General features: G+C 41.1%; 2 protein-coding genes across 8 annotated transcripts in view; one reads left to right on the forward strand and one right to left on the reverse strand.

The window, feature by feature from the left end:
• Positions 1 to 989: 989 nt before the first annotated feature.
• MRAP2 (melanocortin 2 receptor accessory protein 2) lies at positions 990 to 25,801 on the forward strand. Of its 3 annotated transcripts, XM_065630694.1 has the most exons (8): positions 990 to 1,135; positions 6,771 to 6,868; positions 7,531 to 7,693; positions 10,661 to 10,765; positions 11,984 to 12,133; positions 15,870 to 15,969; positions 21,238 to 21,649; positions 21,934 to 25,801. In XM_065630694.1, the coding sequence occupies exons 5-7, from the start codon at positions 12,007 to 12,009 to the stop codon at positions 21,629 to 21,631; spliced, it is 621 nt and encodes a 206-aa protein (XP_065486766.1). In that variant the 5' UTR covers positions 990 to 1,135; positions 6,771 to 6,868; positions 7,531 to 7,693; positions 10,661 to 10,765; positions 11,984 to 12,006; the 3' UTR covers positions 21,632 to 21,649; positions 21,934 to 25,801. The 3 variants fall into 3 exon arrangements, with proteins under 3 accessions (XP_065486766.1, XP_065486767.1, XP_065486768.1); XM_065630695.1 differs by lacking the exon at positions 11,984 to 12,133; XM_065630696.1 differs by lacking the exons at positions 10,661 to 10,765; positions 11,984 to 12,133.
• Positions 22,727 to 27,181, reverse strand: part of CEP162 (centrosomal protein 162) — a 51,647-nt gene continuing 47,192 nt past the window's right edge. For 4 of the 5 annotated variants that reach the window (XM_065630691.1, XM_065630690.1, XM_065630692.1 and 1 more), the window contains one exon: positions 25,601 to 25,785. The gene's annotated coding sequence lies outside the window, so the exon portion shown is untranslated. Of the gene's footprint in view, positions 23,098 to 25,600; positions 25,786 to 27,181 lie in introns of those variants that run through there. The other variant, XR_010605902.1, reaches the window with a different exon arrangement.

Genomic DNA, 27,181 nt, shown 5'->3' on the forward strand with positions numbered 1-27,181 from the left:
GATGCCATCCATTACAGCACGTGATTGCCACAAAGATGATTAAAAGCCACAAAGGTAGTGAAGGGGCTGGAGCATGTGATGTATGAGAGTCTAAGTGAACTGTGACTGCTTAGCCTAGGAGAGGCTCAGGGTTCTCTTACCAATGTGCATAAATAACTGATGGTGGGAGTAAAGAAGGTGGAGTGAGATTCTTCTCAGTCAGACTGAAAAGATTATTACTGAGATTCTTCTCAGTCTTCTCTTGTCAGACAGGACAAGAGGCAATGGGCACAAATTGCAACAACAGGAACTTCCATTATGTCCTACCAACCCTCAATGAGTCTGTCATTTCTTGTGCTTTGATAACTGCACACAGAAGAGTGAGGTACTGATTTCACATACTCTTAAAGGCCTCTTCATCTCAGGAAGCTGCAGTTCATCGGGATGGAAACGGTGTGAGAAGCCACACAATCCCCACAGTTTTAATGCACTGCCAGCTGGGCCTGGCTGCCCAGGGCCAAGGACCCCACTCACAATGGTTCCCTGTGGGGGCCTACCTATGTGCAAACGCGCTGGCCCCTCCACTCCCAGCAGGGCAGCCCATCCTTCTCGGCTGTCCTCACCCGCCAGTGTTCCGCCTTGAGATCTGTGTGCTCCGGCGCGGCAAGCGACACACGGTGGGCACTGCCAGGTCGTGCTCCGCCCCTGCCAGCAGCCGGGCCGCTCCCTGCTCCGCTCCTTCCCTCTCCCCTCGACGCCCGCGGCCGCCATCGCGGTCCCGGTCCCCGCCGGCCGGGCCGCCTCACGGCCACGAGCGCTGCCCGCACCTGCGCCCGCCCGCGGGGCCGCTCCCGCCCGCGCTGCCCATTGGCCCGGCCGCGTCACGTGCCCGTGCCATGCCGCCCGGGCGGGCTGGGGCTCCGCGGCTGCTGCTGATTCATTGGCTCCGGTCCGGCTCGGCGAGGCTCGCGCGCGGCGTCGCGCGGCGCGGCCGTTGGCGCCGCGCAGGCAGGCAGGTAGGAGGGCGGGCGCCACCCCAACCGGCGTCATCCCGCCCGCCTGCCCCTCAGCGCTGCCTCGTCCCGCCGCCGCGGGGCTGCGCCTTTTCGCCCGGGACGGAGCGGCGCTGCGGGGGTTTGCCCCGCGCTCGGTGCGGGTAAGCGCGGTGAGGGGCCGGCGCTGCGGCGGGGGGTGGTGGAGCGGCGGGAGGGCCGGGGCGGTGCTGCCCTGCCCTGCCTCCCGGCGGGGCGCGGGCGGCGGCGCCGCTGCCCCGAGTGCCGGCAGTTCAGCCTGCGTTACCGGGCGGCTGGGTGGTTCTGAAACCGAGACCTGTTGACTTTCGCAAGCCTCGAGCTCTTAAATACTCCTCTGATTTTTATTTGATTTGAAGTAAATTGTTGAAAGCGCTTGAGGTTGGCGCTGTTCGTTTGATTGACGTGGAAAACGCAACCTGCAGAAAGCTTGTGTCTCGTTTCCCAATTTGTAACAGAGTGATTCCTTCTGATGTTATCAAAACAAAACCAAAGCAAAACAGCTAGAAAACACAGAGCTTGCTTGGAATACATGGGAATTATTTTCAGTCCCCTCAAATTATATGTCGCGTTCTGCTCTGACTGCTGAGCATTTGAATAGACTTGAAAATTCAACCTGTTGGCAAAAATGAGCAAGATAAGTTTGTGGTGTGTTTCTTGTGGTGTGGTTTTTTTTTTTTCTTTTTTTTTCCTAGATGACATTTCCTTTTGTGCTTTCAGACCAAAGGCATGAAAAGGCTAGACATGAGGAAGAAATTTTTTACAGTGAGGGTGGTGAAACACTGGAACACGATGCCCAGAGAGGTGGTAGATGCCCCATCCCTGGAGACATTCAAGGCCAGGCTGGACGGGGCTCTGAGCAACCTGATCTAGTTGAAGATGTCCCTGCTCATGGCAGGGGAGTTGGACTAGGTGATCTTTGAAGGTCCCTTCCAACCCAAACTATTCTATGATTTTATGATGACTGTCTCTTCTCCATGCAGCCTTAGATTACTTCTCCTGTTTTCAGTCTTGCCCTTTTCCCTTTCCCCCATGTGCTTTTCTCTAGTTTTCTCCTGATTCTCACACTTTTTACCCCCCTCTCCCCCCGCAACTGTCTCTTTCTTAACAGTTATCTCTGCACAGTGTTTGGTGAGCAGCCTCTGTTGACAGTGACTGGCGTGATACTCAGTTCAAGTGCCTCTACTGACCTTTCTGCCTTTCTTTTTGCTGGAGATGATCACTTCATTAGCTGGCAAAACTTCCCTCTGAACAGTCTCTGTTCCCTGACATTTGCATCTTATCCTGACATATCAAGCTTGTGCAGAAGTTAATGCCAGATGGTGATTGGAAGCATAGGCATACCAGGAGAAGTTTGCCACTTCTCCTGTGACAGGTGTAGCTAGTAGAGGGATGGGACAGCAGTGGCAATGCTGTCTTTAAGTGTCTCAGCAAGGCTGCTCAGGGATTGTTTGCGAGAACATTGAGGCACTTTTATTTCCAGATGTGTTTCCCAGCTCACTGCCCTGTTTTGGAGCTGCTCCCTCTGCTCCTGTCTGTTACTCTCATTTGAGTTCCCCAGAAGCTGTATACACAGGGATGCAGATTTACATAAGTGCTGTGGAAATAAATAGATGTTTTGGTTTCTGCTTGGAGATAATCGGATAACATTGTATCAAATACTGCTTGTTTTTTCTTGTCCATTCATGGTTTCCTATTCAGTTTCCTAATCAGAGAGTCAAGATAATTTTTAACCACAGCAGTAAATACCTGGAAAGAAGCCAGGGGAACAGCAACTCTCCATTGACTGAGAACAGTCTGGTTCTATTCTTGCCAAAAATAATGAGACATTCTGGGTGTATCAATTGCAAGCAAAAATGTATAAAACAAATCAAGCTATTGCAAGAGAATACCTTTTATTTTTTGAAGGAAAAAAATAATTGAGAATATTAAGAGCTGGACAAAGTAGTTTACTCCCTATTCTTGTGCTGGTTGTCTGCCTGTACTTTGTGGTGGAAGAGGTTTTAAGGTGAAGGACAGAAGTTAACTCTGGCAGCTTGTTCAACAGTTTAAATCAAATTACCAGTCTTTAAACCAGTAATATGAGCTATTAGTGCCAAATTTTAGTTCAAATTTTAGTACAAAGAAAATGAAGGCTCTATTCTGCGTACTCACTGCAATAGGCTTTGGTTGTACTGTCGTAATGATGTTTCCTTGGTCTCTAGTTTAGAGCCTGGTGTAGCACAGAGATGTGGCAGGAATTAAGAATGGGAGAATTCAGATGTGTGCTTGTGAGTTGTGTACTGCTGTCTGATTTACTTGAAAAGAAATTTATATTTGAGGCACCACAATAAATTTTTTGCTTCTTCAGAAGCACTGGAGGGAATAATTATATGTAAAAGACAGGGAAAAAAAGAAAAAGTTCTTGTTTGAAAAAATCCCAAACCAGTTTTACTTCTAATAAATAGCTCTGTTTCAGTGCCTGTTTGAAATTCTCACTGAACTGATTAAAGCAAACTTTCTGTATTGTATTGTAGGCTAACTACAAAAGTTCAGAAAATATTTGTCATTCAAGTGTGAAAGTTTTCACGAAAAGCTGTATTTTTTTAATCTTATTAGTTCTTGGGGAAATGTAACACATAACTGACTTTTCAAATTGAAAAACTCAACCGTTACTTTGTGTCTGAGAGATTATGGCTTTACAGACCCTGCGTGGGTGAGAGCATAAACTGAACATTTTTCCACCGTAGCACGGAGTGTGATAGTAGCTCTGAACAAATGGTCTATCATACCTGTTTTTTTTTCCATCTCTGCCAGTCTATCTTCTGCTGGTTTCAGCGTAGACTAGGAACAAACCTATTTCTTTAGGGAGAACCACCGAGAAGTGAAGAGGTGCTATGGGAGGTGTGCTGTGGCCTCTACCTCAGATCAGATAGACATTATGTGAAGATTAGAGTCTTATTTTATAATGGGAGAGGGGAAATGTACTCAGCTTCCACTCTGCTTGTCAGCCTTGGTGCTTTGGTGGTTTTTCATGGATGCGAAGCCAAAACAGAGCTATGAAATGAGGTCTAAATGCACTCATCTGTTTTCTCGGCTGTGCAAGCCTACCAACAGCTGCTCTGCACTTAAACCCAGGTCTAGCACGCTGCAATGGGGAGCTCCACAGGTTTGGGAAGGTTGGGCCCGGCAGTGGCAGTGAGGCACGGGGCCTCTTCACAGCCAGGTGACAGACATGAAGGGAACCTGGGTAATTTCGGCTCCTAATCAGTGCTGAGATCCCAGAAGCAATCACACGAGTAGTTCCTTCTTTCAGCCTCGCCCCTGTTAAAAATGGTCAGTTTAGGTATGGTTATTTGAAATACTCCTGGTTGTCTCATCTCTTGGATTAAGTTGTTTTTTGGCTACGCTGAGCACTGTGCTTCTAGTGTTTCTTCACGATTTGCAGACTAGCTGATTTGAGTAAATCTAGTCTAGTGACCCTATGCTTAGGGTTACATGCATTGACATAAATTCACAGTGAGATTTTTTTCTTCTTTTTCAAAATTAAATTTAATTCTTTTAGTTACAGAAAATTACAGTGTTTGTTCTGTGGAAGAAGAAGAGCTTTCCTTTCTCTCTAATCTGAATACGGCATCAGATTGTCAGACTTCAGGATTAACAAGGAAACCAAAACATCTCTCTCTCAGTGCTGAGCTTTCTGTGAGAATAAAGCTAATAAAAAGAGACAGTTAATAAAATAAAATAAAATAAGACTACTTTGCTAAGCCGGGAAAAATCAGGAGGATAGTACAGCCCAAAAGCAGAGGCATTCAGGGCAGGCCAGTTGCAAACTTGCTCTACAGTTTACTCTTACCTCATTAGTGGATATGCCAGACCTCTTTCAGTTGAGGGTTTTCTATAACAAATCAGCCTGGGACCTCTGAAAGGTTGAAAGTTAAAAATTTGTAGTGTGAAAGGTTAAAGTTGGCAGTATTTTAAACAGTTGAGAGGAATAGCTGAGTGTTGAATATACTTACATGTACCACTGATGTCAGCATTTGTAATGTTATAGGACTGGAAGTTCGCAGTACTTTAGTCCTCACTGATAGCACTTTTTCTAGTCTTGTTGGTCTTGAGAGAACTTGGGTTTTGAAGCTGCCAGATGTGCACATCTGAAAGGAGGTTGACTCTTAGTGAGGAGATGAAGATGGGCTCGGCTGTACCCAGAGCTCTGTTCTGACCAGAGCCTTGCCGTGTCCCAGCCATGTCCTGAGCCTGCTGCCCTCCAGAAGCAGGTTCAGTGGAGGTTCAGCTGGGGCATGTCTGGGAAAAGATTGTTGAAAACATAATCTTCCCTCTTTAAAACATGCTCAGAAATTTAAACCTGTTATTCAGATGCAGTTTTATCTATTTGTTTTCTCTTCAGAAAAATAGAATTTTCATTGCTTAAAAGGAAGGTTTAGTCTTATTTTCTAGTGTGACTGTAGTAACTGTCAAGGTGTTTTTTTATTATTTGGGTGGAAGGGTAAGTTTTTGTAATATATCAGTTTTTGCCATCTTGAATGTCAAAATGAAGCGGTTTTTTGAGCTTGACTGGAGCTCAGTTTCGTACACTGGAGCCACATGATGGATTGATTGTGTAATTCTGCCCTAGCTGCAGGAAATAAGTAGAATTATGGCTAATGTCACTTTATTATTTGTAGATAATACTGTCTCTTAAGACTGTATATTCTGGCTGCAATTTTTAAGGCTTTTAGTACTGGACTTAAGCTAAGCTATTTGCGTTAGTGTGTTTTGCGAGCAAGTCCCAATAGCTCTACACTAACTGTTCCATCTCCCTTTACTGTCAGCACAGGACTGTAACTTTTTAAGAGCAGAAGGAATACATAGTTTCTGTGATGCAGCCTTAGGTATAGTTCAGCTGTCTTCTCAGACAAGGCTTATGAGTGAGCTTTTATATGTTTGCTCTATCTATTTTCAAATCCATATAGTCGTGAGCTCATAGTACAGTTTGATTTCATATTAGTTTCTGTTTGACTTCCAGGTGGCCCCTGCTGAGTTGAATGCTAAGCAGGCATTAGTGCTTGCATCCATCATTATCTTCTGTTAGGAAAACATTTAACAAAGAAAAGACCAAAACAGTTTGCCAAATTTTACTTTGAAATCATAACATTTAAATTAAGTACAAACAGTAGCTTTACAATTAGCATGCAAATTGTATATAATGGTGTGGAGACCATATTTTACACTGCAATACACACAGCACAAGACATTAAGTGTTAGTACATGGACAATAAGACATTTTCATGAGAATTTATATGTGTGGTATATAAGCAGTTTATTGTTGGAGTCTAGTTTACATTGCACAGTTATAAGGATAATAAAATGTATGTTATATGATGTATAACAGAGTGGTATGAGGCACAAGTGTCTGCAACTTTGTAATTTCTCATCCTTAGTTCCCAGGATAAGCATTGACTAAACCAATGTTTTTTTCTTACTATTGTTACAAAGTCCTTTTGCGATGAATCCAACATCATTCTTGCTATTTTAGTGCCATAGCTCATGCATATGATGCTCTTGGTGAGCATTAATCACAAACATAACCAATGTTAACAGTGGTACTTTATTTCCTCTCCAAGGAAAGTCCCAGGTGTTATGCACTCACAGTTAGCATGTATGATTAGTTTGTCCTTTTTTTTTTTTTTCATTTGTACAGTCAGTTTTCAGCCATCTTTCTATTTTTCTTGCTAAATTTCAGTTGTTCAGTATACCTTGGTTTCCTCTCTTTTATTGCAGGCAAGAAGATTGGGTATTCCCCTGAAAAGACCACAAGTTTGATCTCAAACCCTGCACCTCTACAGTCTTGAGAATTAGCAAGAAGCAAGGACCATTTGGTTAAGTATTTCCTGCAGACTCCTTTCTCATCAGTGGTTGGGAGTGGCACAGCTTGTTCGAAGCAATATCCATGTAGCAGGATTGTAGAAAGATGGAGTCTGTGGTAACTTTCAGCTCATGCAGTATGGAGTAAATCAGTTTGTGACTGCTTTCCTTGCTGACTTCTTTCCCTCTGACCTCACCTATTAGTCTTTGCGATAGAGTAAAAAGGAACATGGTGGCGGGTGATTCCCTTCCTCCTCCATGCAGAATATTGTTGCAGGTATGGGAACAGCCTGAGTTGTTAACTTCTCATAGCTAGCAACTTTTGGGTTAATTGTAGCGCCTAGGTGATGGAGCTGATGCCTGAAGGTGTAGTGTGAAGCTTTCTCAGGCTAGGACTTCTTACAGTTTGAAACATTGCTACTTTTTTTTTTTCTGCATAGCTTTTGGGATGTTCACAGTTTGCAAGGGGCCATCAGTTTGTTTATTTATTCTATGAAGACTGTAAAGTGCTTAGACTCTCTAGCAGTAAGCAGCATGGAAGTATGTGGAAATACAAATGTAGCTTTGGATTGAAAATTTACCAGATTGCTTGTGTCTACCGTATTGGTAGTTTCGCTTGTTCCAGAAATGAACAGTACATTGACTAGTCCACATGGATTTTTTCTTGTGCATGCAGATCAGGTTCAGAGGTGGTTGTTGCTGGTTACATTCGAGGCTGGTTCCAGATGTGCACAAAAACAGATTTGCCTTTGTGCCACCCATGGTGGTATAAACCAGGAAATTGTGCTTCAGATACGGAGTGGGACCAGTTCTGCCTTTACACTGACTCAGTTTGAAAGGTAAGTGGCTGTAAGCATTGTGTGGTGTGCCCGTGATGTCCAGATTGAAGCAAATAGTCTTAAGCACAGTAGTGTCTGGCTCCCAACTTCTGCAGTTCAGAGATGTGCAGATATAGCCCAATGGCCGAACTGCCTTGCTCAGATATGCCTGGCAGGCAAGCTGTGGGCCTTACAAACTTTCACATGGGTTACAAATGAGTTCTTCTTAAGGTATAATTCAGCTCCAGGAGTTGCAGTCGTGTCTCCATGGGGAGTGTCTGGGTACCTGTTGACATCCTCTATCTGCAGAGGCCAACCCAGTGCTCCAGAAGAAAGCCACAAGCACTTGCCCTTTTTAGTTTCCAGGAGACTGATCTGCCTGAATCTCCTGGCTGGCAGCACTGAACACAGCCCTGCTTTGGGGTTTCTTGAGTGATCAAAGTGAAGCTTTTTGTTGCTCACTTACTCCTGAAGGAAATGAGCCAGGGTGAGGAAATGCTGTCTGCATCCATGACCATCAAAGTCAACAAGGGGGGGCTTTCATGTTTGCCTCAAACAATTCCTGTCCCCTCTGCAAAAAACCCTCAGCAAGGTCAATTAGAGGAGCTCCCTGTCATGCTTCAGAGCTGTGGGATGAATCACTGCTATCCACCCCTGGCAAAAAGGGCTCTTTGAGTGCATCTCCTGCGGGAATTCCTTCCCAGAAGCCCTTATCTGGCACCTGCAGTCCCTCCATGACCTGCTGCAGCCTGGCAGATAGGATGCCAGCAGCCTGTCACATGTGTTTGCCCTGCTTTGCTCTTCGGGAGATACATGGTTCACTGTTTTTGCTGGGCTGGTCCTTGTTCCACTATATGAGGCTGACCTTTTTAAGTAGAAAAGTTTAGCTTTAACATGTTTCAGGCTGAGGGTTTGGAAGCATTTGGACAGACAAAGCTTACAAGTGAGTTGTGAACTAGTTTAGGACAATGTTTATGCTTAGCTGTACTGGATCATTTAGAGGTGTATTTTATATTTCCCACAAATCCTGAGACAAAGGTTTAGCCTGATAGCTGGTGATCCAAGTTTCAGTTAGCACCTGTCCCTCTGATAGTGGTTTGTCTACAGTGGAAGCAAGTCTAGAAATGTTTGTAGTCAGTGGTGAAACACCAGAGCTTCAAGTCCTAACCTAAGACTAAAACCAGACAGATTCTTTGTGTCCTGGAAGTGGCTCTTCTCCCCATAGATCATAAATGAACACCAGTGACTAGATCGGGAGAGAGATCTGCATGTGGCCCAATTAATCCAATCTGCCTGCACTTGGGGTTGAAGAAGAAACTATTTCCAGACTGTGCATATACCCTATTCTGAAGTTTTCTGCCTGCCTATTACTGTTCTGTTCAGCTTTTTTTTATAATACTAAAATCAAGGAGGTGACAATGAGCATTGGTGATTCCATATGAGAAATATTTAAATGAAAGACTTCTCTAGAAAGCTATAAAAGCGAAAAGCAGCCCTTAAACAGGAATGCATAATAGACACATCATCAACAAAACATGAAGGAGAGAGGGAAAAGAATGGTGGGAACCCTGTGCAGCACTATGTAGTCTCTTAGGACTCAGTCACAAAACGAAACACAGTCTTGTAAGAGAAAACTGACAGAGCTGAGATGGGAGCAAACTAGGATAAGAATCTTAAGTTATTCTCTGTGCTGTTTGCTTCTCCCAGAAGGCAGCAGTTACCTTGCTTGATTAAAAACAAGAACAACTCTGCCTGAAATTTAATTAGACATTCTTTCTTTGATTCTAGGAAATAATGTCTTCTAGTCACCAGGAAATCAGAGGAGGAACTTTACTGTTAACACAGTCACTTAAAGTAACAAGTACCTCTTTCTGTCGTATTCTTTAAGGGCTGCAAGTAAAGAGTGGGAAACATTCTCAGCCATAAACTGGATTGTCCATTACAGCCATCTTTTTTCTTCCTCCTCTATGCTTCAGGCTATTTATTCTTGCTGGGAGCTTTCTGAGTGCCTAAAGGAGAGTGAGGGTAACGTGAAGCTCCTTTTCCTGACCCAAGCAATGGGGTTGGTCACTTCTCTTCTCATTCCACCTGCCTCCTTCCTGTTGGCAAATTGTTTATTGTGAAAACTAAGCTGGTTTGAGTTGATAAATAGATCCATTTCTTGTTTTAAAGGATTTATATACTTGCTAGTCAAGTTTTGGTATGTATTTAAGGTTCTGAACATTGTAACTGGGTATGAAGTTTACTTTTTCAGGAATACTTCACTGTTTATTTAAAATTGTTTTGAGACATTCCTGCCAGCATTTACTCATGCTAAAATAGCTGCAGAAAGATTTTTTTTTACAAATTAGCTGCAGAAAGAATTTTTTTACAAATTTGAAAAGCTGTTCAAATTCCCTGGGTGAATTTGTGTTCCTCATTTTGTGCCTGATTTTCTATTCTTTACGTGTGGCCCTCCTAGCAGAATGATGTACTTTACTTGCACAGCCTTAGTCAATCTAATTATCCTTAGGAAGGACTAAAGGTTCAGTTATTTTGAGTGACATGGCTATTTAGGGCCTTTCTTTTCAGTAAGTTTTATTTGGATATGACTTTGTGCTCTGAGAAGTTTCACTGTTCACAGAACAACTAATTGCAATAGTTTTTTGAACTACATGAAGTCTTCACCCTGATGGGTTTTAAGTGAATGCAAAATTACCCAAAGCTCAATTCACTTTTTCAGAAAGTATTTTGTAATATGTTCCAAAGTGGATGTCCTGACTCCAACTGTTGAAGCAGCTGTTTTGCACAGAGATGTGCTCTCTTTTGGTATGCATAAAACTGTCTTAACATTCTGAAAAAAATACTCTGCAAAATACAAATCCTTAATGTAGTATTGTGGTAATGACAGAAATATCTGCCAAGACAATTTAATGATGCGTAATGTTGCATTGCAGGTCTTTGTTAATCTGTGGGGAAAATCACTCCTGCTTTATTTTCTTTCTATAGTGACATATTGAAGCTGTTTATTAGCACAGAGAAATTTAGGCTGGAAGGGACCTCTGGTGGTCATCTGGTCCAACCTCCTGCTCAAAGCATGATCAACTAGATCAGGTACATTTTTTCCTTGTATCTAATTTAAATTTTCAGTTTCCCAATTTGTGTCTTTTGCATCTTGTCCTTTTACTTTGCACCTGCCTCTGTCATCTCTGCACCCTCTGACTGTAATTGTAACTGTAGAGATCACTAAGTTCTCGTGGGAGCCTTCTCTTCTCTAGGCTGAACAAACCCAGTTTCCTTAGGCTCTTGTGCATCCTGTGCTTCAGCTCCCTGACCATCTTGGTGGGCTCCCACTGGATGTGCCCCAGCATATCCATGTCTTTCTGTTATTTGAGATACCAAAACCAGGTACAGTACCCCAGATCCAGTCTTACCAGTGGTGAGCAGAGAAGAATAAATACTTCTCTTGACCTGCTGGCTACACTCTTGTTAATTCAGCCCAATACACACTTGGCCTTCTTCACCACATGGTATATTACTGACTCATGTTCAGCTTGTTGTCCATGACAGGTCCTTCTCTGCAGAGCTGCTCCCCAGCAGTCAACCCCCAGGGTGCACTGCTGCGTGGGATTTTTCCCTCCCAGATACAGGACTTTGCATTGGTGATCCTCATGAGTTTCCTCTCACTCCCTTTCTCCAGCTTGTCCAGGTCCCTCTGAGTAACAGTCTGCCCTCCAGCCTCTTGACTGTCTCCATATAACCCAGGAACTTACTACAAATGCACTCCATTTCACTGTCCAGCTCTTTTAGGAATATGTTAAACACTATTAGCCCAGTATCAGTCTGAGTGGTACTGCTGGTAACCAACTGCCAGTTGGACTTTGTATGGATGATAAAACCCTTTGAGACTGGTGGTCCAGCCATTTCTCCATCCAGATTTTCATGGCAGCATTCACCCTAAACTGCTGAGGCTGGTGGTCTTTGGTATTTACTATTTTTGAGCTATAAAAGCTATATTCAATCTAAGGAGCCTGGGTTTGATACCTTTGTACACTTAACAGGCATCTGTGTGGAAGTGAACACAGAAGAGAAACCATTTGTTGACCAGTGGTTGGCCAGCAAAGACAGGCGAGGGAATGTGATGGCTTTGTCTGATGTGGCAGTGATACTGGATTTTAAAGGCAAAGGTGAGAGAGGACCTTTGTAAGTGTGAGTGGCTATTCTTGGGAACACTGGTGAGAAAGAGATCCCATAAATAGGAAAGGATTCTGTATAAAATGAAAAGAGGCACTAGAAGTGTGTACTCTCTAGTAACACATTTCATATCCACAGGTATTTATTTATTGAGGTGCAAGATGTCTGCCCTGAGGCTGATTTCTAACAGAACCTCCCAGCAGGCCTTGTCTAACTCTGATTACACCTGGGAGTACGAGTACTATGAGTATGGACCAGTGTCGTTTGAAGGCCTGAAGGCTCATAAATGTAAGTTCAGTAGAGATACACTTCATTGCAGCTGAGCTTGCCCATCTTGCTGTTCCTACTCTTCATTGTAACTGATTATTCCACAAAAATATCTCTCTCCTAATTTTTTTGATTCTCAGCAATTAGAGTTATTACTCTGTTTATTAGATTATTATAATTGTTTATGATTCTATATCTTGACCGCTTTTCTTGTGTGTGAGAGAACCACAGATTTCTTGGCTGTGGTAGAAATTTGTTAATACTGAGGAACATCAGAGGATCAGGAACAGTTTATAACAGCAAATACAGCCATTGGCGACTACTTGGTATAGATCTGTTTTGCTCTGGTTTTGTTCCTGTTAATGCTAAAAGGGAAGTGATGGGCAGCCTTACAGCTTTTGTTTTTCTTTGTAGAAAATAAATTGAAGGCTATAACAGATCTAAAGAAGAAATTTCTCTTTCTGAAGAAACTTTTGTCCTTGGGACTTCATAGGAGGAGCGTGCCGAATTCAGAATTCTGCTAATACAGGAGCTGTTTTACAGTAGAAGTAACAGGTGGAGGGCAGGGATCAGAGATGAACACTATGGGTAGGAACTGTGAGGAAGTTTAGCTAGGACAAGCTAGTACAACTGGACCAACATTGATGTAAAGTCTAGGCAATGGCTTTGACTTTTAGGAAATTCTTTTTTTTTGGAGGAGGTGGGAAGGAAATGGTGGGTTAAAAAAAAAAAAGTAACAGAGACTAACTCAGAATTACTGGAGGTGTTTTGCAAGCACTTTACCAAAGAGAAGCAAATAATTTTGTTTATTTCTGAGCTGGATGCACTGTGAGAGGGTTTGAGCACCAGTCTTGGAGAAGGGTCTCCATCCAGTGCTGGAGCACTGGTCCAGGGTGGGATACATACTTTCTGCCTCGTTTGATAATGATGAGGATTCAGAGTGGGAAAGAGGGATTGTGGTGGTAATCAGTAGCCCAGAAAGGCTGGTCTCCCTTGGCTCTGCATAGTCAAGAGGTTTTGGAGAGACTCTGTAATGGTCCAAAGAAACTTGTTGCAATTCTTAATAACTTCCAGAAGAACTAGAGCAGAAGTTGCTTTTCAACCTGAATTGTACTTTACCTTTTTTTTTTCCCCAAAGTCTGCTGATTGTGGTATGTATTTTTACAAATGTTAGGTACTTGAAAAATGTAGGTTAGCTGTTATCATGTTTCTATTTATATTCCATTCTTCCATTTAATCAGAAGCCAAACCTGATTACAAAGATTAGCTGCAGTGTTATGTACATGCCCTCTTTTTAGCTTGGTGTGTCCAAGAGTGTGACAGGAGAAAAAAAATATAAATAAGTCACCTCTGGATTGCGGAAGGTGTAGTGGCAAAATGGAGAGAGACCTAAATGAAACACTGAAGAGAACCTGGGCCACCTGCTTTAATTTTAAACAAATCCAAAGAATGTAATTGATACAGCAGAGGGTTGGAAGGGTGTCAGAAGCCACAGTAAAGCAAGGAAAATGTAGCTTTGGGCTCAGTAAACTTAGGAATTCTGTTGAGGTTGGAATGCCAAAAAAAAACCAAACCAAAAAACAAAATGCATGACAGGCTTGTTATTCATGAATTACAGGAACACACAATGCTGGCATGTGTGGTTTTTGTGGAGAGTAGTAGTTTTTCAGAATCTTGATTTATTTTTTGTCTTTAGGGTTTTTTTCCTTTGTTAGGTTTTGCAGCACGATCAGTATAATCTATGTGCATATTTTTTAAGACATCTTACTTGGTCAGGCTTCACGTTCTGGTTATCAGTGCAGTTGCATATGATTGAAGCATATCTGACTAATTAGTAGGTAATAGTAGCTGTAAATGGCTAAATGGTGATCTTTTGAAATATGAGTATTTCTTTTTAGATGAAATTTTCAGGTACTACAAAGTCTGGTAGAATGGTAGATAATTATGAGCTATCGTGTATTAGTAAGGCCGAACACAAGAGGCATCTTGAACCACTGAATACAGGCTATATTTACAGAATGATACAGAAAATAATATAGGGCTCATAATGCATGGAATTACAGAAATAAACTCATACCAGAGTGCTCTAAGCAAAAAGGAGTATTACAAACTCTCCCCGCTCCCCTCCATCATGGATACCTGTATTTGAACCACCCTCTAGTTATTTTACAAAGAGTATTGAGAGTGGGAGATGTGGCAGAGGAGAGATTTGAAACTTAACCTCTTTAGCTTACCAGAAAAAGGGATTAAAGAGTGATTTGATTGTCATAAAAGTATTTTCACAGGGAGAAAATCTCAAATTGCATCAGGTACTTTACAGAGAAAGAGCAAATGGTTTGAATTGATTTCCAGCTCCCAAATCTGCCTTTTAACATGGAAGATATTTCACAGTGAGAATGTGATTAACCACTGGGGTCAAGCAACAGGCAGGAGAGCTGATTCCTTGTTTTCTGGTGTCTTTAGTTAGTCCTGTAGGAGATGGACCATGCTGGTTAAAGTGCCATGCCTTGCTGTGCTGTGCCTGCTGCACCGGGTCAGATGGACCATCGTGGAGCTTTATAACCAGCGAGGATCTCTGAGGTTCTGTAGTAGCTGCATAACAAGAGGTTGAGGGTAAATCTGGGCACCTGTCCTGACCAAGACTTCCCTCTTGTTTGTTTATATGATAATTTTTTTGAACTCTTTACAGTGGAAGTTTTGAATACTTGCGTAAACAAAAAATAACTGAAATGACAGATGAAAAAGCACCTGTATACTTTGGGTCCTGAACCAGGTCATATTTTGGGTTGTTGCTCTGTAGCTTTGGGCCATGCCAGATTGGGCCAGATTGTTGTCAAGAAATATGTTTGTCCTTCTTTAAGCTCAGAGCTTCCAAGAACTTGATTCCTTCAGCAGCAATTGTGGATCAATGTTGAAGTCATAAGTGGGCATAAATTGTTTTAAGTAGGACTGACAATTTATATAGGAGTCCTTTTGCTGTAAATGAGAACAGTAGGTGCATTTTATGCACACAGGCAAAAAGCCATGCTCTTCCCAATTACTTCTATATTTGGCTATTGCATTGGTGTTTTTCGTGTAATTAGCTGGTGGTTTGACATTTTTGTCCAAATCCATTTGGCTCCTCTGACATTGTATTGCAGTTTTCTGTATGCAAGTTGAAATCCTAAATTAAAAATTACTCAGAAATGTCTTGTATATGTTGGTGGTTGTTATTTGTTGAGGTAGCAAATATATTTTTTCCCTGTGGTTCTGTTTGTTTCATAATCCTCTATCCACTGAAAGAAAGCTAGATCTTCATAAACTTAATGTGTCAAAGAAATCCTAATGGTCTCAGGCAGAAATAATTTAAAATAGCAGGAGTTCAGCTCTACAGGGCTAGAGATTTTTGTTGTAAATCAAATAAACCTCTCTTCTGAGTTCTAGCACTGAAGTTTGTTCCAAAGCAATGTTTGGACATGAGCCAGGCATCACAACGGGAGCTGTTCCTGTTTTACTAACCAAGAGAACTCAGTGTCTTCCCTCCTTCAGCTTGTTTCTTGTTTGTCCAGACATCAGTAGAATTTGGGCTAGAAATGAGAGCTTCAGTGGCAGCTTTCTGTTTAAAAATTGATAAAGATAAATATGATTGTCCTTCCTCTTTGCCATCCAGAAGTAAGGTGCAAAGTCTTTTGGATTTTGCGGTCATGCTGCGTGTGGAAGGGAACTTTCTGCAACTGCAGCTGAAATACTGATCATCTTCTTTTCTCTTTCTCACCAGATTCCATTGTGATTGGATTTTGGGTCGGTCTTGCAGTTTTTGTCATCTTCATGTTTTTTGTCCTGACCCTGCTGACGAAGACAGGAGCACCACATCAAGAGTGAGTCTGAAAACTGGAATAATAGCTCCAGCCTGCTAAGTGGCAAATCTGGTTTTGTGCAGCTCCCAAACAAGCAGCAACAGTGCTGACCTTGCCCTGGCTCAGCACTTTCATGTTCTACTCTGTCCTTACAAATGGGTGCTGTCTAGCAGTGTTTCAAATAATTTTTGTTCCAAGCACTTGTAGGAGACCAGTTCTGTAGAATTGTTATTAACGTGTACTCTATTTAGCAAATATTTAGTAGACATGCAATAAGAAGGGAACAGCTGCATGTGTGCATTTTCATGCTAAAATGAAGTTGGTGGGTAGAATGCCGAACAGGTGGCTTTAGATTACTGTTCTGCAAACAAATGGGGTCATTCTAGGTAGGCTTATGTTATGATGGAGTGGAGAAATGTGAATACTGACAGAGTATATACAAATAAAATGCAGTGCAGATGTTAAATTAAGGAAATTGAAGTCTGGAGGATTTCCACGTTTGTGTGTTCTAGTCCAAAAGGTAGATATTGGTAGTATTTACAAAATCTTTCCTTAACCATGTAGTTCCCCCAGTGTCAGGGTGTCTTAGTTTCTGCTGAGAAATTACAGTAGATGTTGAAGTACAGATCAGCCCACATGTGTTTTAACACCAGGGTCCCCTGAAAGTCACAAACTAGTATTTTTTTCTTGTTCTTTACTGCTAAGTATGTGTGGACTATGCCTGGCCTCAACCATTCATCTGCATTTGTGCAACACACAAGCTGTCAGTGTCTCTTCCTCCGAAAAAGTTTGAACCCACATGTCCTCTCAGGCTTGCATGCCATAAAGTAGAAATAAAAAGCCTCTCTGGAGAGTGAGATCTCTTGGAGGCAGGTAGCAACGATGAGAAGCTGATTGCAAAAGGCAATTGTTAGTGCTTATCACTTTCTAAAGCAGCCCACCTGTCTCTGCCCACTGAAGGCCCTTTGCTATTTAGTCCTATGTTGACTGGCTCTGAAGCTTGCTGTAATAGCACAGCTCTAGAGGCAGAGCCGTACTAGGGAGGACGTGCATATATCATGAGCCTCTTCTGTGCTCCTGATTTTTTGCTTCTGTGAGAAGGAAATAGAGGCAGAAGAATTCAGCTTCCCAGAGCTGACTTGCTGAATTTCATGGCTGGTGTTTTTGCCTCCCTTACAGAGTGTCTTAAAGTAGCCAGACTCTGCTCTGAAGTATATTTAAAGTCCTTGTAAATGTTGGTGTGCTGCTTCTTTTCCCTGCAGATCTTGTTTCTTAGCTGACCAGCTGAGTCTGTATCCCACATGAATAATACGACAGGGGAAGATGTGATGAAGTCAGTTTTATACCAGGGAGAATTTAATATGGATATTTGTCAAAAGTTTGTATACTTGTAAAAATGCACTTTTAGGTAGCAGAGGGCTGCTTGATATCTCCTACTGTATTTCTGCTTTCTTCATCAATTTTCTTAGAATAGGTTGCCTGGAGAGTTTTGTGAAACCTCCATCTTTGGTCACCTTCTACATCCAGATAACCTGACCTGAATTCAGAGTCAGCCTTGCCTTCATCAGGACATTAGGCTAGAGACCTCTAGAGGTCCCTTCCAAACTAAATCTTAATGACTTCAGTTGCTGAAGGGAGCCAAGTCATTTCCTTTCTGTATTCCTTTTAAACTTCCTTGCAGCTTTGGGAGATGTGTGCTTGAATGCTTGCCCAATTAATACGTATGCTGAGTGGGCACCTTTAACAAATTTGAGCACTCTTGAGATTTGGTAACCCCCTGTGTACAGTACTGGAAACAGAACATCCAGGAATATGCTAAGGGGAGCAAATCCTGTTGTTTCCTCTTATTTTTGATACACATATGTAAAAACTGGAGAACATAAATACCTACCTGTAAACCCAGTGCAGACTGTGGTTTTATAACACTTTGCTGCATCTTCTGTCTTTATACCTGACTGGATTCTTCATGACTCATGGTTTCATTAGTGAGCTGTCTTGCAGCCCTCCTTTAGAAATAGATGTTAATGGGGTTCCTGGGTCTTGGGAGAAAGTCAGCCTGATTGATGGACGTGTCTCTAACTTCAGTAAGTCAATTTGACTGCTCCTTAAAGTGCCATTAACATGAGAGATAAGTGTAACTGTGTTCAGATGGATGGATCTGAAGTAGAATACTCTTGATTTTTCTAGTAGTATGCTTTTCTCGGCTCAATATAAAGGGGTATGATAGCATGTACTTTCAAAATTGTACTAGATGTTCAGAATTGGGTACGTGCTCAGACCAGAAGAAAAGGTTCAGGATACGGATGGGGAGAGGCAGAAATTTACTTACTTATGGAAATGATGCCTGTTGCACTTTCCGTTTGCTCGCATGTTAGTGTATGTAGAACATTAGGTCATGCAACAAAAAGGTGTGTTGACAATCTTTCTGAATTGCTGCCTGAAAACTACTGTTGTTCATCACTTGGGAGAAGATAGTACACTATGTTTGTTTCTGCATTTAAAAAGTCCTTAAAAACACATTTGTGCACCAAATGCAGGTGTTCATGTAACGTATCGGTACAAAATCTTGGCTGACGTAATCTCCAAGTTTCATGCAGCTGTTCAAGCAGGTTATACAATTAGTTGCAGTAAAGGTGAAATGACTGATCGTATTTTTATTTTTTAAGAAATCAGGTGGCTTTGGTTAAGGATTCTGGGGTGAAATCTACTCAGTGAAATGCAGATCCACTGAAACAAAAACTTCTACAGATATATGTATGTGTTTGCTGAAAATTTATTCAGGAAGGCTTCTCAGGTTCACGGTAGCACTTCTGCTAAGGATCTGTTCAGATGTCCCAAGTTCCCTTTGGGATGTCAAACCCCGCTGTTTTGGAGGACTGGCTACTTATTGCTTTCCACGGTTTGCCGAGTACCCCAGGTCACTTCAAGGAGTGCTGAGAGAAGGGTTGTTTAAGCTAGAGACGAATGTCAAGTATTCCTCTGTTAGAAGGGTATCCTGGGCAAAATGATCTGTACCCTGACAGGACACTCAGGTCCATTGGGTAATGTCCAGAGCTTAATACTGAATCCAGCAGACCAGAATCCCACATCGTAGGCTGGAAGATTCCTAGGAAAGTGAGCTTGGGTTAGTTCATTAGCAACTGCTTGTTTTGAGTGGTTTTCAGTATGTGTGATGCTCAAGGTGTGTGACATTCACCTGTCTCCTCTTGTGTTGGCAGCTTCTGGGACTCTGAGAGTCCTGTTGGCCCAAATGTTGCAGAAGGGATTTGACTGATCAGGTGTCTGTGCTCCCTTCCACAGTAAAACTGGGATTTCTTATTTTGAGTGTTTTGAAAAGATATATCCTGAGGTATACTTGTATACTGTAATGAGCAAGAGTATGCAAGTTTCTAGTCTAGTTTAAAAAAAAAAATTAATTTCCTCTCCAGAATACAGGAGGATAGTGTTTGTGAATTTCAGAATCTGAAAATATGACTGTGTATTAAATCTCGTGTTCCCTACTCATTAGCACAGGATTGTTCTCGTATGTCTTCAACCTCCTGGGTCATTATGAAGGTTCTTTGCGTCTTCTGTTCTTCCACTTTGGCTGGGTTGCCACTGCTAGTCTTGCATGCCCCTCTGTACAGTCAGCCTTTGCTCCTTCATAGCTCACTGGATTATAAAGCACTTTCCACACCTATGAACTAGTTTTATATCTCTAATAGATGCATTTTAAGTTTTCTTCCAAAGTAATTTCTTCCTAGGCTTATAATGCTTGTACTTCTTTCTGTGCTTATTTGCTACCTCCACTGTCTGTACCACAATACTACATAGAAACTCTTGGTGATGGATTTGCAAAACTACGTACACAAACTCAGAGTGGTGATTTCTGTTGCATTATAAATACATGAATGTCAGTCATCAGTTCTGAAGGCTACCACAGTATTATTCCAGTTTGTTTGCCTCTTGCTGTGTATGCAGTAGATTATTAGTGTGTATGTCATAGATTATTAGTTAGTTACTGGTCTGTGTTGCGTCAGTTTAAACGTTATGTTTCTATTATACATGCTTCATGCAGAATGAGCCAATACAGTTTTGATAAACCAGAGGACTGCTTTGATATGAAGGCCAGCGTAACTGATTTTATTAGGATGGAATTCTTATATCACGTAATGGAAGTAAATTACCATTTGAGAAGCAAGGGTCTCTAAGATTAATTATGGCTAAAAGACTAATGGTAGGTGTCCTTGGAACTTGAAGGTTTTAGGGGCAGATTCCTGAATGTGCCATCTGAGGCTTTCAGAAGCATGTAGGCACCTACCTCCTACTGCAGGACCGAGGGAATTAAATTATAATGTTTCTCTGAAAATCTCTGTAAGTGCTGGTACTCCCTTAGGAGTCCAACCATATGGCTCCAGTGTCATTTGCTACACGTTCACATGTGAGCAGTATGATTTATTAAAATTCTTACCTGACAAAACTTATATTCTGCAAATATGTTTAGACTTTTCACTATTCATCATGCCTCTGCTGCCTTTCAGATGCAAGTAATTTGCATTTTGCGATGATAGCATCAAAATTCAGCCTGACAAAGAATATATTATAATATTATCTGTAAAAATTCCATCTAGCTTGAGCTTTTCTTGCCCCCAGCTGTTGATAGCTTTTGCACAAGTCCATGTAGATTGCAGCTGGTTTGAGCTAACACATCTAGAAAACTCCAAGAAAGATGTAAAGATGTCCTTCCTGGGCTATGTGTCTGGTTAAGGCTGCCAGTCTTTACAGCAGTTTTTAGTTCCAGCTCTCCTGATTTGGAAATCTGAATGTCATTGACTGAGGTCAGTGGAAAAGATGGTTTGATGTCCGGAAAACCAAGCACTCAAATTATGCCTTTAGTGACAGCAGTGCTGCTTATGTCTCGGAAAGATTTTCTCTACTGAAGATTTTTCTCAAAGTGTTCTAAAAGCCATTTTAAAAAAGCTTGATACTATTTGATGTCAAGAGGAAATACTGAAGAGTATTTTTGAGCTCATTCAGTGAGCCAATTATTAAAATATATTGATTCCTAGAAGTACCATTTAAGAGTGCTGGCATTGATAACTTATTCTCATGGAAAATTATCACAGCAAATCAAGACTTAAAATAGCTTCAGCGGGAAATTATAAATAGCACTGGCTTTTAAAGTCTGTTGTCAATAAATTTAGGGTTTCTTTTCTTCCTGATCATAATGGTTTCTGACACCAGTTTTGCTGTTAAGATCTTGGATAGTTCTACTTTCAAGCTTACTGTATTTTTCTTTTTCCTCCTTAGCAATGCAGAACCTTCTGAAAAAAGATTTCGCATGAACAGTTTTGTGGCAGATTTTGGAAGACCTCTAGAGTCGGAGAGGGTCTTTTCTCGTCAAATACCTGAAGAATCCCGGTCACTTTTTCATTTCTGTATTAATGAAGTGGAACATTTGGACAAAGCAAAACAAAGTCAGAAATGTCCAGGTCTGGAGAGTAATATCCACTTCCAGGAAGTTCCCAGGAGCAGTGGAATGTTTGAGGAGGACTTGAACTGCCTCACAAAATTTAATATTCCTAACTTTGTCAACACGGAGCAGAACTCTTCACTAGGTGATGATGATCTCCTCATCTCAGAGCCGCCAATCTTTTTAGAAAGCAAATCAGTCATGCAATCTTCCCATCGGATCCTTGACTGAAAAGTCTTTCACTTTAAGGTAAACATTCCTGCATTCCTGTTATTGTCCAGTCTGAAGCCTTTCTTGGCCTTGTGGTGTTTTGACAGAAGGTATTTTAGACCTATGTGTTTTATTGACAGAACTCGGTTGAGACAAGAAGTAAAAGAGTGGATGTTTTTTTCTGATGCCTTCTGCAGTCTAAACCTTTTGCCCAGCATTATTTTTGCTTCCTGATTTTTTTTTTCTTTGTTTGCTTGGTTTGTTCTTTGTTTTGAAGTGACTGTTTATGCCCAGCTTCTGAAATATATGATAATATTTTGCAGGGACTGTGAAGGCTGGAGGCTGGCATTGGGAGAGATAAGAAAACTCCTCAGCCAAGAAAAGTGTAAACCTCAAGACTGAAGCAAGGAACAAACAGGCAGTCGCTGGGGGAGGTTCTGCAGCTTCTGCCACTCCCAGAAAAGACACCTGAAATTGGGCAGCACCGTGGGTATCTGCTTGGCATGAACATCAGCTGCTGATTCCTAATTGCTTTTTGGTGCAGGTTAAACCCAACTTAAAAGCTTATAGAGCTTTAATACATTGCATATTAAATTGTTTGATTACAGTGTTTACAAAATGCTACCACCACCTGCTGCTGAGTAAAAGCAAATCGGTGCTTGAAATCATAGCACTTCTGAGTGACGTTCTGACAGCTGCGCAGCGATGACCTGGAATTAGCATTCTACACACAAACAGTGATTTTTTTTTTTTTTTTTTAATTGCTGATGCAAACTTCCTGTTTGGTAAAGACAGGATTCAGTAGCTAAATTGCAGGAAATCTGATTAAAAATACCCTTTTTTGCAAATAGAGGTACGGTGGTGGTATGTTAAACTGCTGTTATGCTTTGCTTATAGGCTGAACCTTCACATACTTTTTGGCTCTATACATGGCCCTTTTTTGACCAGTGGGCCACTGAAGGGCAGGCAGGCTTTGAGCTGTTGAGAGGACCAGCTCCAAAAGCATAGCTGAGCTACATGTCTCCTCTGTCTTCTTTTTGTACTCATTTGGGATGCTGTTGCAACCACAGCTTTTTTTCCTAGGGAAAGGTTTGTTAAGGAATTGAATAGGTGTAATTTCAGCCTGGACATTTATTTTTTTAGAGAAGGAACAAGGTTCTGAACCTTAGCCAGTATTTAAATTATGTTTCAGCTTTCCTCCAAAGATGGTAGCTCATGGCCAAATGGTTTTAGAGCAAGCACGTAGGATGCAGAGGAACCAGGTTCAAATCCTTTGCTGGATTTGGAGTAAGAGTGCTCTGCAGGGAGTTAACAAATATTCCACTAACAAATGGAACTAGTGGATTCCAGATCCTGTGCCTGTCTGGGGTTTCTTAAGACTTACCTGCTTTGTACACAGTGTGTTTGTGTCAGAGTGAAAATGTAGCAATGGGCTGCTGATACATTCTTCGGACACTTAAATGCTAATTAATTCATTCTTCCTTCACCTGATGAATAGAAAAACATAGCAAATAAGTTGTGCATTAAAAGAATATAAGAGCTGGGGGAAACCTCTTTTGTTTTCGTCTCCTGTGCTGTTATTATAAACCATTATACCTAAATTTCCTGTTTTCAAATGTAACTCTTGCACTACTTCCTAGTGTTTAAAGTAATGAGATGATACTTAAGGCAAAGCAGACTGTTTAAAACCAGCCAGTTATTGTTGAAAATAGTTCCCAAGAGAAGACTGAAGAGAACCCTGTTACAAATGAGCACAGCTGCACGGGTCTCCAGTAGCTGCTTCAGGGGCAGAAAAGGCTGCCTCTTACAGCAAGTACTTAACCATGAGTGAGTATGAAAGCTGTGGCTGAGGACTTGCCTATTCTCTTCCCAAATTAATAAATTTTGGGAAATCTGCCTTCTGAACATGGCAACAGCTTCCTGCTGAGGCACCTCAAACAGCTGTTAATTATCTAATGGTTAAGCTTTGTCTGAACTGAAGCTCAATATTGTTCTTGCTAACAAGCTCTGGGACTTGTACAAACTGTGGCTTTTATAGCCTATTTCTGGATGAGTGAGCTCCCTTTAGTGATGTTTGATCTGTTCTTTTCATTTTTTTTTTTCCTTTGCCATACTTGAAAACAGGACTGCTGCTTAAACAGGGGAGAAACCTGGGTAGAATCCAGCTCCTCTGCAATCCAGAAATGAAGCTCATTTTTAAAGCATTTGAAACTATGTTTTAGAATAATGCAGGTCTGGTTCCTGAAAAAAGAAAAGCTTGCTATTCCCAGTGGGCTAACCTAAGCTTGTCTTCTGCCATCTTTAAATCTGTGTGGATTTTGTTTAGGCGCATAACTGCTTCTTTGGGAAGAAAGGAGAAGTATACATGTGTATGGATGCTGGTGACATTTAATGCCTAGAAGAAAAGAATTTAATAAAATGATCAAGGGATAATACCAACTTAAGAATACAATTCAAATGTGTTGTAAGTTATATCCCTCTAAAGCATGTATTAATCCTGTAAAGGTATTTAAGTGTTTGGTTCTTGCTTCTGTTCTTCCATCTACTTTTTCCATCTTATCTCCTTTCTATCTTTAAAGTCCTTTATGCTGCTTTTTAAAGAAAAATAACCTGCTGCCCCACACTGCACGGCTCCCACATGGCTTCAGAAGCTCTGTGGCAGCAATACAGTCTGATTCAGATTTTTGCTCTGCCTCTGCAGTAGAGCAAAAGCAAATGCAGAAACTTTCTGCAGTCTTCAAAAGCAGTTATTTTAAAGCTGTTCTTTCTTTCTTTTCCCTTTTTAAGAACTAACAGACATGATGTTTTGTCTCAGGGGAAAGGGGATTGGTATAATAACCAGCTTTGTATAATGTATTTGAAAAAAAAAAAAAAAATCTTCTCCCAGTAAAGCAGCATGAGTTGGTTCACTATGAAGTGAAAAGAGTGTGTTTTGACCATGGTAATCCTTCAAAAGGAGTACTTGTAATTTAATGGAGTTTGAAAATGGAATTTCTTACTGCTTGGTCTGTCTGTTTCAGAGCTTCGTCTCAAAATTCACTAAATGCATCACCTGTGGTAGATTTAACTTCATGGAGAGTTCCCCTAGCATAATTACATATGTTTGCTTGCATAAACATGCACTATATTCTGTAAGAAGTTACTAGGTCAAGGTATGTATTTCAGTTTTCAAAGGTAAATATTTGTGAAATGTTTTTCTGTGTAAACAAGTTTCACTTGTGTAACTTTTTAAAAAACAAATAAAACCAAAATAACCTACAATGTAAAGCCAGAAAATACTTACTTATAGAGAAAAGAAATGGAAAGGTAAAACCATGAACTTCTCCACTGGCAACTAGTGATGAAATGTTCTCTGAGGCTAAAAGGTGAAATAAGTGATGTGTATTGGTCATTGGTCATGCAATTTAGTATTTATGCATTTGAGCTGTAGATCTTGAATACTTTATAACTGACACTTTTTGCCACTGTGTGATTGAAAGCACCCCACAAAACCCTCCCAGAGAAAGAACTGCAGTGTGCTTTTCTACTCTGGCCTGTCCTTCTGGCAGTGAAAGATGACAAAGCTAAATAAATTAACTGGACATACTGGAGAGCTGGACTGAACTTACTCAAGTAGCTTCAGGTCCTGACAGGTAGCAAGGACAGTACAGAGCCAGAGTGTTTCACCACATGCTTTCCAGAAAGAGCAAGTTTCCAAGAAGAGCAAGAGTTGGAGGCCTGTGCTTTCTTGTTTTTGGACAGGAGGCATGTAGTTAGCTGTATGAGAGGCTAAACATTACAGTTCAAAGTTATCAGATGACTTCCTGTTCAAAAGTGTCAGGGTAGCACTTGATGCCTGGCCCCACTTCCCTGCAGAACTGGATTTGCACAGCTAGTGCTAGGATACAGATCTGTTTGACTTCTTTTTTTCCAGAATAGGTTAAATACTGAATAGAGTAGCAGACCTCAAAATGTATTCTATACTATCAAATAAAGTCTTCATCCATGATAACCTATTTAATTTGTTACAAGAAAAATTGACATGTATTTCAGAAAACTTGCAATAGAACACACTGCCACAAATGCCATGATGAGACCTGATATTCTTCTGCACACTCTGTTTTCTTCTCTTGCAGCAAATGTCTTCCTTGTAATCTAGGTCACTGAGTCACCCAGCCAGCTGCTCACTTGATTTCCTAAAAAAGCGTCAAACATGACAATTCAAATTATTATACTCCAGCTGCTTTGCTGTAAACAAGTGAATTCCAGCTACCCATAAGGCATTGATTCATAGAAATGATGTTTCAGATTCTTTTAATCCATTCATTATAATGCCTCATGGAAATGTGTGATTAAACAGTATGGCATAAAAAAAGGAAAAACATATACAAGAGTATATAATTCTATTATTCTCTGAAAGATCCCACTGAAATTCTGAGTGGAATACAGTAAAAGCTAATAACCTGTTTTGTCAGCCTTCTTGCTCTGTTTCAGGGTATTTTTCCCTTTCAATATGGTTAAGTCTGCTGGGAAGTCAAGAACTAAAAACTCTTGGGCATAGAATTTAAAACTTGGCCCTTAGCTCTCCAAAAAGAGTACCATTGCTACACCACTCAAGAGCAGAGACAGTCTGTTACTGTGTAGAGTGCCCACTTCATGGGGGATGCCTAAAAACTGGAGACCGTGCTTCAGTGAGTGTACAGCTACCTATATACCCGTAAGAACGCAGTATAAACCATATTGTAACTTATAGTAATGGTAAATAGTATTGTCCCTGCTCAGTAAAATAGAGTCAGAGAGATAATTTAATTTGAAATTTAATTCAAACTAAGTAAGATACCAGCATTTGCTGAGAAATTAGTATAAGAATTTTAAAAGGTGTTTGAGTGAACTGTGTGAGCACTAAACACCAACTCCCTCTTGATGACCTAAGGATTCTACATTTGAGAGAGTTACCAGCAACGCTTCCCCTCGGCAGTGCCCAAGCACAGCTACAGCCAGAACCTGGCCTTCCTGGCAACACAAGGGTTGCTGCACTTAAAAAAAAACCAATTAATTTCAGGTCATGCATTTTAAGACAATATTACGGACCCAGCAAATCGCACAGGAAATAAATGGTAAGTTGAAATTAGTCAGTTTTATCCTTTTTCATTTGTAAAACAGTCCCAAATCAAGAAAATAGAGCATATTTACACAAATAGCTGATATTTTATATACAAAGCATTATTGTATTTACACATTTTATGAATAAAGACTAATACTTCATTATTGGGGGACAAAATACCCATACTAAAAATACTGAAAAATCTGAATATGAAGCAACCAAGATTACTATATTAATTGTTAACTGACCACTTTTTTATATCTCTATATAATGTGTATACAATCTCACTTTGTGTGTGTGTGTGTACGCTCAAAAAAACCCCACCACCCAACTGTTGCTTACTGTGTCTAGATGGTATAATTTGTTATACTATTTTGTTCTTTATGTGTGCTCAGTCCCATGCTTGTATAAGCCAAAAATGCATGCTTACTGCTGGTCCCTGAAGAAGCATGACATGTATATACATATACACAGACCCGAACTATTTC

This window comes from Caloenas nicobarica, chromosome 3 (genome assembly GCF_036013445.1).
Source record: "Caloenas nicobarica isolate bCalNic1 chromosome 3, bCalNic1.hap1, whole genome shotgun sequence".
NCBI classification, from domain to species: Eukaryota; Metazoa; Chordata; class Aves; order Columbiformes; family Columbidae; genus Caloenas; species Caloenas nicobarica.